Raw genomic sequence first — 10,564 nt, forward strand, 5'->3', positions numbered from 1 at the left:
ATTATCGATGTTAATTATTTAGTTTAATTCGTATTATTCATATGAGTGGAAAAGTTTAACTCCTACGTACCTATATATCATGATTTACTATACCTACAGTACATTATACTCCTTGATAATTTAAAAGTAGTTATTTTGATTAATTTTCAGCTATATTTATTTATAAATTTATAATTCGAACTTATATTTACACCCTTCTTTGGTTCATTAGTATTGACTTATAGAAATAATATAGAAAAAAAATATATTGTATGAATATTAAAAATATAATAATTAATTATTATTACTTAATTAGGTATGTACTATTAGTGTTTATTAAATTTAAATATGTGTTTAATACCAATCGGCAATTATTATATACCATGTTTATTTTATTAATAGAAAATACGAGTATATATTACTATTATATAGATATCAATATTTAAATATAAAATATTACTTAGAAATATAGGCTAACAGACCATAAACATAAACCTACATAAGCGCCGACTTTTAGATTTTAGCACGGGGACAGACATTTTCTAGATTCGTTTGAAGCATCTAATTTTAAATCTGACCGTTCTTTCTTTACAGATTCCTTTACAATGTTGAATTTACTTCTTGATAGTATCGTCACATTAGAGTTAGGTATTAAACAATTTTAAATTAAATCTTTACTTCTAAGGGTTCTCAAACTTTAAAATTCTATAATTTATAACTGGCGGAAAAGAAATGACTTTTATAATTTAATGGAAAACGGAAAGTTCATTTTTGACGGAAACCGGTAACACCCATTTATATGTATGCATTACACAATAGCACATTACACATATATATAGATGTACAGATTTTAATGTAATATACAATTAACTCTTAAAGTTGTACTTTTTTTTTTACATAACTTCACTAATTTCCCAATTGTGTCTATAATATTGTAGTCTCATTTAACGTAAATAAATAAAATATAAAAATGGGACTGCATTACATTACAAATTTATAACATATGTACCTATTATATTTTTGCTATCTGCGATGAGTGCGAATATCAGCGCTCTATATGCGGTTGCCGTGGCGTTGTGCCATTGCTAATATAGTCATTATAGTTATTAGATACGAGTATAAAAAATAATAATTATAGTTTATAAAAAAATCTCTAAATAAGCACTTCTCCCGTAAATATCTGTTAGTATATTTCGTACATAGAACAAATTTTACAAATTGTTTGAATATAATATAAAATAGCTTATAAATAATACACTTGATGTCTTGATCACTATTCACTTCATAATACTATATTATAATATTATATATTATATTATCGATTATCACAAATTCACAATACTAAAAAATTAAAGCCAAATGAGTAGATTTGCTATGTACCTACTTATTTATATATCTTATATATATTTTATGTTATTTCATAGTATAAACTATATTTTTATTTCCTAAAATATTATCGGACCATTTAATCTACTCATATATTATCGTAACGGATCACCGGGATTGGTCTCGGTGTTCCGCCAGTCAAGTCCGCCCCTAATGGTTGCAATAAATAAATACAAAAAAAAAAAAAATAAATAACTTTAAAATAAAATAACTTTGCAATGTTATTTAGATAATGAATTGTTTTGATGAGCATTTCAGTTCAAAACTCATTAGCTATAATAATAATCAAACAATTTTTATACACAAATGTGAAATGTCGAAATACTATTTTTATGTTCAACCTTTTTATAATTGAGTACAGAGGTGATGCCCCCCTTAAAATCAAGTACCAATGCAATTTTCCCCGCGAAGTCTTTGCCCATGATCATAAATACTATATTTTTTCGTATATTTAGTACCTACTCGTATATACAATGATTAATTAATGAATTCAAATTAACACATTCTCAATACTTTTTTATCTACCTAGGTACTCAGTACTCAATTACGAATTATTATTACTCGACGTTATCCATGATAATAACTATTGCGTATAGAATAATGCGTACTTATGAACACTATTGCATATAATCAATGATATCATAACATACATACTGCCCCGCTTTATTTTTTTCATAATTTAAAATCGTTAGGTATAGCTGAAAGCCGTATAGGTATTACCTATATTCGTAGCCCATACCCCATAGGCATGCAAAAATCTACAGTATAAATTTTTGGATTTGTGTTGTGTAGTAGGTGACTTATGAAACAAATTTGTGTAAAATAAGATTTTAAATAATAGGTACCTATCAGCATATTGGATATATTATGCATTTAAGTAATGCAATATAGTATATCTATTATAATTACTAGTATTAGAATTACATGAGAAACAATATGTTAAATTATTTGATTTTGAAATGTTTTGGTCTGTATTGACTGTATTTACTATTTAATCCAAGGAATAAATTGAGATTAAGTTGATTCTGATAATATCATTTATACTTTATAACGATATGTTTTATTGTCAGCTTAAAGCGGGGTGCTACCTATATTATATTTGTCTAACCTAGCTTTAACATTAGAGTGATTCATTTTCAAGTATTAAGTTATGAACATTATCTGAACGTTGTATTTTTTTATAATATTTCAATTTTCTTATGATACATTAGAATTTTTAAATTTTAACATTGTACATTAACATAGATAATTTATACCTAATTCATATATCATAAAAAAATCAACGTACCAACACAGATAATGATTTTAATTTAAAGTTTGATGATGGGTAAATTAATTTAAGTATTATTGTCTATAGGTAACAACATAAGATCTGTTTTCACGAACCAAATTAAATTTGCCAAGTTACAAAGTCAAAGAAATAACAAATAATATTACTATTAAATATTCTTAAAAGTTACAGGCATTTGATGAAATTAGTTAAGATTTTGTTAAACTGAAAAATCTTTGTATAATATTTTCACTAGAACAATAATATAATTATTATCACAACATAGTTAATATTAATACAATCTAAATAAAAAGGCAGTAATTTTTAAAATAATTTCTCCAAGTATTTTATTAATTATGTGTGCTCCTCTCAAATTATAATAATAAAAAATATTTAATGTTTCAGAAATTAGATAAAGATCAATAATTATCCGTATATAAAACTATGATGGGGCCAATTATATTTTGTGTACAGCATTTTTTTCATGGGGACCAATTGCCCTAAATCCAAATATATCATAGTACCAAAATGCATGTTATATTACAGAATAGGTTGCAATAAGTTCAATTGCAACTTTTTCAACTACCTTAAATTTAATTATTATAAATACAGCTTTTTTCAATAACATTTAAATAAATTACAGTACATGCATATAAAAATAATAGGAAATTATACTAACAGAATAAAATAAAAAATAAATAAGTAATTTAAAGATAACTTTATTGGATATTAAATTAAAAAAATAATTAAAGTCTTAATACATAGCTTTTTTTCTTATAAATAGTAGGTAGTTAATATTCTTTAAGTCATCGCTATGTCTTTATAACCAATTCTATGTTGGACATCATTTAATTTATATAACCCGATAACATATATAATTGCACCCAACCCATTTACAATAAAAATATTTCTTTACAGCTAGATGAAAAAATAAACAAACAGTTTTATGATGGTCATTATTTTGATATTTTAACATTAAAACTATGTTAAAATAAAAATTAAAGAAAATCTAAATAAAACACAACAAACACAATATTTAAAGATACAATACATTTATATTAATTTAATATTGAGTACATAATCAAAGAAATGATAATACTAATCATGACTAGTTTAAGAATAAAATACAATACTTTTTAGGTATTTAGATTATGTAATGATTAATGACCATCGGACTTTAGAAAATGAAATAAATGATTATCTAACAAATTACATATTATAATATGCACAGCCAATAAGAACAAAATATGTCTATATTATAAAAAAAAAAACAAAAATCATTAAAATAAAAATAAAAAAAACAATAAATTATATATATATAACAATATATATATATAAACAATTAAGAATTATCAACATTTAAGTAGTGTAAATATACTTTCTAGCCATACCACAGTGAATAGAAATGTGTCTTTTAAATTAAACAATAAATATAACTTGAGGTTTTGCTAATTAAAAATTGTGCATGGAAGAGTATTATCAATAGTATTAACTCTAAGGCCTAAAAAGATGGTGTTTGATAGTCGCCCAATTGAGTTATTTTACTTATACTGTCATATTCTGCACGTATTTTGGAACATACTTCATCACTGAAGTTAGGTATATCATTTGCCAATAAACCATCCGTTTCTATTATTGGCATCACAGATATTATAACACGACCTGAAATAATTAAAGATCACAATGATAATATGTTATAAATATAAAATATTGTAAGATTTCTCAAGTTATAATATAAACACCTGGCTCAAACATATGTTTTTTTTTGTTTATAAAATAGCAGTTGGAAAATACAATAGGCTGAACTGGCAATTTTTTTTTAAAAGCCATTTTAATAGTTTCTTCATTTGTCATTGTAGATGATGATAATATAATTGTAGGCTATAAACAGTTATAATAATTGTAATATATATACACAGATATGTGCATTATATTTTTAAATACAGTTTAAACAATGCTATATATTTACCTTGGAATCAATCAATGTTGAAGAAAAATTCAGCAACCTCAAATTAGTATAAAAAAATTGAATGGGGCATAATGCTAATGAAACCAACCATGGAAAAAATGAAAATGGCCATAAGGTGATAAAATTTGTTTCTGAAATTATATTCAGTTCCATCTCTTGACAATACACCAAATGCAAGAGTCCTGCAAAAGTTTATCAAATTATTACATTATACATGATATTATAAAATTATAATTTAAATTAAATTTATTTAAACAACATATTTTTTACTTAACACGTTGACTGCCATGTGACCGCTGGCAGTTACACAATATGTATTATCAACACGCCAAACATATTTTTCCATGTCATTCCTAATTTTTTTTTACACTACTTTATTTAAAAAAGCCATTTTAGAATGTATATTATATAAAAAGAAATATATTTTCTATTATATCAAAAAAATTGTAATTATTCACGCTATGCTACTGTAATTTTTTCAGTATATTATTGTAGTGCTATAGAAAAGTCAATCATTTAAAATCGTATTCATTTATTGTGGCCGGCGGTCATGTGGTATATAAATAATATAGTGCAAGTGTCCTGGTGTTCGTAAAAATAATTTTGTTATGTTGTATTCTAACAATGTGCAGATATTTGCTGTCACATGGTAGCCAACGTGTAACAAAAAAAATTTCTTTTGTTGCTTTTATTACACAATTGTCTGTATTTTATTCTAATTAGTATATTTATCAGTCGTTACTGATTAATATGTAGTTTTGTCAAAAATGTTAAATAATAAAAATAACCTAATGTATCAATGTCAGTTTGATAATTTATAATAGCCACCCTTGCACGTGTTGATGATAGATTTTTTTTCCCATGTAGGCACCATTCAAGAGACAATAAATCTGAGATTTGTTGTCCAAAATATGCGATTAACCTGCAAAAATAAGTTAAAATATTTTATATTAAATAATACTTTATAAAAATGTATCACAATAGAATAAAGGATGACATTACAATAACTATTAGAAAGGTATCTAAAATTCTTATACATTAACATTCAATTAGATGCATTTTTGTAGATTTTTTTATCATTGTTGACAAACTGTAGTATATACAAGTACAATTTAAAATAAAAATCTTATAACATTCACTACTATCTGAGTAAAATTTTCAATCATCTATGGAGGTGCTAAATTCATCTATAACTTAAAGTAATTATTCTGTTTTTTTTTTTTTTAAACATTGTAAAAACATTGTTATTTTGGAAATTAAAATGTTATATTAATGTATTTATATATTAATTTTAAGATATTATCATGATAATGTTTACAGGTTATCTATTTAAATTAAACATCAATGTTTAAATATTATATAATATTAAAATCTGCCTGAATAGTAATCACCAGGCCTAAGACTTATTATACATCAGCATATTTCTACTACATTTTTAGTCAGAAAGATCGATAAGTAACCGTTGGTTTCATAATAAATTAAAAATATGATTTATTTTGTTTACATGATTTAACATTCAATAGGTTGCTTGGGTTCAAGGCATCTATTCGATTAACTCCACAGCAGCAAAACATTTTCTTAATTTTTTTTTACATATTTTAACAGTTTTTTTTTTGTAACTTAGGTCACTAATAATTTTTAAATATAAAACTAACTTATGTAAATCTATTATTTAAACCAAATAAGTAACATCAAATATAAGTATATATATTTAAGTGAGTATTTAAGTTAATACAAAAACCTATATAAAAAAACTTTTCATTTTACAAAGTCAACAAGTTATGCCATTGGTATTCAAATCTAAGTTTTTTATGGTGTAAATTGATAAGTTACTTATAATTGTATTATTAGATAACTGAACCTAGCATGAGCCACATAATTTTGAAATTAAAAATATATTGTAGAATTTATAATCATAAAACATGTATATTAGCATTGATAATGTATAATACACATATTTCATAACATAGGTAGTTGATAGCATAAAATATAGTATATAAAATAAAAAATAAAATGTAAGTAATGATAATGTAAAACAGTTAATCAAACTAAGGAAATGATTAATGTCTACATTCCAAATGAACCATGATTAATGTAACTGATAAGTGTAATTTTAATGGTAGACGGTACAGTGCTACAGTGCAATATTTCATTTTTCAATACCTATGCTTTCTGAATAATTATATTAATGACCACAATTAAAAAAAATTCAATTCTCAAGGTTTTTTGGATCAATTATATGTCAGTAAAGTAATCAACAGTAATTAATGTAATTTTATAAAATAAATCGTATTATTATAACTTTGTAACTTTGTAACTTGTGACTTTTAACATTTAACAAACAATATTTTTCAACACAAGTTATAAGTAACTATAAGAATGGTAGGTATACCCTAGCTGCAAAGTTCTCTTTTAGAGCTGAGTAACCTACATGAAACTGTGTCAAGGCATACAAGTCCAAGCCTATATTTCGACAGAACCCAATTACTATGCTATGTCCAGTACTATGCAGTAGAAAAATAAGTACCAATTCTGGAAGAAAAATAGCCTGAACCACAGTTATCTAGATAATTGGTTTGAACAGAGAGTAGTCGGTAGAACGCAAATAATTATTTGTATACACACACACACGCATAAGTACCTGACTAATAACATCTTTACTGCCGTAAGTAATTACCTGGATCGGTGTTTGAACTGGAAGAGGGTCAACAGGGACGTCAGGTAGGCCAGAACAGTGAAGATGGTTAGACGGAAATGGTAGCGGAACGTTCGTCGGGTGTCGTAGAGGAATGGCAGCGAGATGAAAAACGCCACGAATAGTACTTCCAGCCACACGGCCATTATCGGTCTTGCGGTGCTGCTCTCCTTCGTTTTCCGACAACAGGTCAATCCGGTGGCGGGTTCCACTACATTTTAACACGGAAACTACCGTGGGAGACCGTAGCCGGCCTCTTGTCTTACAATATCATATTATTACGGTACCTACCTATTGGTCGTCACAATAACTAATGGAAGTAGACGGCACTCGGCGTCTAGAGCGAAACGACTGTGATAACAATAATGATAATATTATGTTCTATGTACATTCATATTATGCCGAACACGGACGGCGTATCAACCGGGACGAGTATTGATCGAGTAGTGAGTATTACGCCACACTAGTAAGTCGACAAGTGCAATGCTGTGCTCAACAGTCCACGGTCGAAATGACGAACGGCGACTGCGTTTGTATTTTTATAACAAAATACCGCGACAGATTCCGTAATAAAATTGTATTATTATTAATAACGTACTTCGTGCGTCGTGCCTCATTGTAGATTTTTATTTTTGAAAATGTAATATTATTATTGTTGTTATTACTATAGTGAACGGCGTTATCACCCCCGCTCAGAACTGTTATCTGACATTATCAGTCACATCATGTTTTGCGAAAGATAAGAAATAGTCGTAGGGGCGTGCACATGCGCTCAAACAGGATTAATGAGTATAAGATCTAACGGACTCAGGCGCGCCGCAGGGGGGTTTCGGGGGTTTAACCCCTCCGAAATATTAGGAACAAAAATAAATTACCCGACCTACAAATGAATAGTATGATATTTATGTACATTTTTTTAAAAAACCCCACCGAAATTTTTTCCTGCGTTCGCGCTTGAACAGACTCTAATAGATAGATCAATAGATCAATAGAACAACACGACGATATTGTCAAGTACAGACTCATGTATGACAATAATGTTTGATAATTTGGTTTGAACGACGATGTATATTTTTATTCCAAGGACTTATGGCCATTAATTGCTATGGGCGTCATGTACTCATGTGCGGCACGAATACAATACTTAGTCAATAATATTATTCGTAGGATCGGTTCACGGTTGTGATATTATCATTTACCGATGCAAACATTGCAAATTCGCGGTCGACCGTGTCCGAAGTTGTTCGTACTATTGATTATAAATACCACAGACAGATATATATATATATAATTTTATCTTAGTCCGTGATAAATACTGATATTTATACTCATTAATCATGACTTAGTAGTTAGTACCTACATTTATTTATTAATTATTCAAGTTTATTTAGTTAATGATACTACGAACGGCTGTCGCGCACTGTCAAGCACTCGAGGAACTCGGTAAGTCCTGACTTTTCCGCGTTGTCACGCACAGATGGCGCGATACCTTTGGCCGCGAATCGTCTGACACCCCTGAATTACTGGTAGTTCAACTACCATTTATCATTTTTAAAGCGATAACAACCCTAACAACGTACATGAAGACATGAAGTCTCAGTGTGAATTTTATTTGTTTTAAAACAACATTTTTAGGTACCTTCAAAATTATAACTGATTTTTACGTTATAACCATACATATTATATAAAAAACATAATACATATCATGGTAATATTTAAGATTGATAGATTGATAGTTAAATATTTTATTATTACATTATAGGTACTATGATCTTATATTAAAATTAATACTCTATAGTAATATGTCGCTTTAAATTTTCCAATGCACCAAGTTGATGAAACGACATACGCTTCGATAATAATAATACTGTTCAATATATTTTGATCGTAATATTACGAGAACGCAGTCATAGCCCATAAACCTTTAACACAACAGCAATATTACATCGCTGAGATACATTGTTTCGGCGACTAATAATTTATTATAATAATTATAAAGAATAAATTATAGTACGAATAATGATGACTAGATGACTGATGAGCTACCGAATATGGTACTATACTACTATAGACGCTCTAGGTACAAATCCGTTAAAAAAAAATATCTTCGATTACATAATTTATGACTTGAGAAGACTTGAAACGCGATAACTTACAGCAACGGTTATAGTAGTCCGAGGAGCAAAAACAAAATATTTCATATTAATTGTATATATATTATGTATAATATGCAAGATTATAATTGAATGATATATTGTTTTAAATTTTTAAACACAGAAACAAGTTTGAAGGCTTATTTCTATTGTTTAGACATAATTACTATTTAGTAGGTATGATAACCATTATGGAATTATTAAACCTCTTAGTAAATAAATGTTATAACATACTAATTTAATTTATATTCTTTGAAAGTTTCGGTGCTCGGCCATTTTCTGTTGTTGTCGATGAGAATAGAATTCAGATAAAATATTTAATTAACTATAAAAGGCGTGTTACGAATTAACAATTATATTATGCATTTTAAAATGGCCACAGCAAATGGATTGCATAACGAAATATTAAAATATCTTCGTAGTGTTTATAATACAGCAGGGAATCCTGAATTATAATCTCCAAATCCAAAAACAAATCTTTAAATGAAAAAAAAAATGGGAAAATAGATAACAGCTGTGTTGTATAATACCTAGGTATCGAGTATATTTCGTCATTGAGTGGGTACTTAAATGAGTATCTATTGTACTAGATATTTTAAATTTAATTCAATGATAAATCATTGCATACTTACACGAAAAATCAATTCTGAACGATGATAATTTATTTTACCAGATATATTATTTTATTTTCAATTAATTTTTAAAGTAAATCGTATATTATTTGTTTTTAAATTCAGTTTTGAAGTCAACAGAGATTTACCGTAAAACCTTCGTTCGTGGTATAAGTAGACAATTGTACAAAATTAATCTCAATATTTTGAAACGTTATATCTGTATAACATAATAACATTTGTAAAAGTTTTCACGCGCATATGAACAATATTTTTGAATTACAATAAAATATATAAAATTGTAACTATTCGTTTTATTTGTTTAAATAAGGTTTATAGGTATCTAGTTTTGTCAAAATTTGAATTTCAATACTTGTTAATATAATAGAAATAATAATTCTTATCTATATATTTTTAAAATTTTTGAGTTTCAGTAAGAACTATGTAACAGGAATTTTGTGTTAAATTATTCAAACGTAAGTTATAAAAATTCAACATTTT

General features: G+C 26.9%; 1 protein-coding gene across 1 annotated transcript; it reads right to left on the bottom strand.

Moving 5' to 3' along the window:
* Positions 1-3,334: 3,334 nt before the first annotated feature.
* Positions 3,335-7,950, bottom strand: LOC113552941. Its single transcript, XM_026955986.2, has 5 exons — positions 7,282-7,950; positions 5,393-5,526; positions 4,605-4,786; positions 4,378-4,516; positions 3,335-4,297 (listed from the first exon to the last, which is right to left on the bottom strand). Exons 1-5 carry the CDS (start codon positions 7,443-7,445, stop codon positions 4,137-4,139), a joined length of 780 nt encoding a protein of 259 aa, XP_026811787.1. The 5' UTR covers positions 7,446-7,950; the 3' UTR covers positions 3,335-4,136.
* Between the last annotated feature and the right edge of the window lie 2,614 nt (positions 7,951-10,564).

This window comes from Rhopalosiphum maidis, chromosome 1, assembly GCF_003676215.2.
Source record: "Rhopalosiphum maidis isolate BTI-1 chromosome 1, ASM367621v3, whole genome shotgun sequence".
In the NCBI taxonomy this organism is placed as follows: domain Eukaryota; kingdom Metazoa; phylum Arthropoda; class Insecta; order Hemiptera; family Aphididae; genus Rhopalosiphum; species Rhopalosiphum maidis.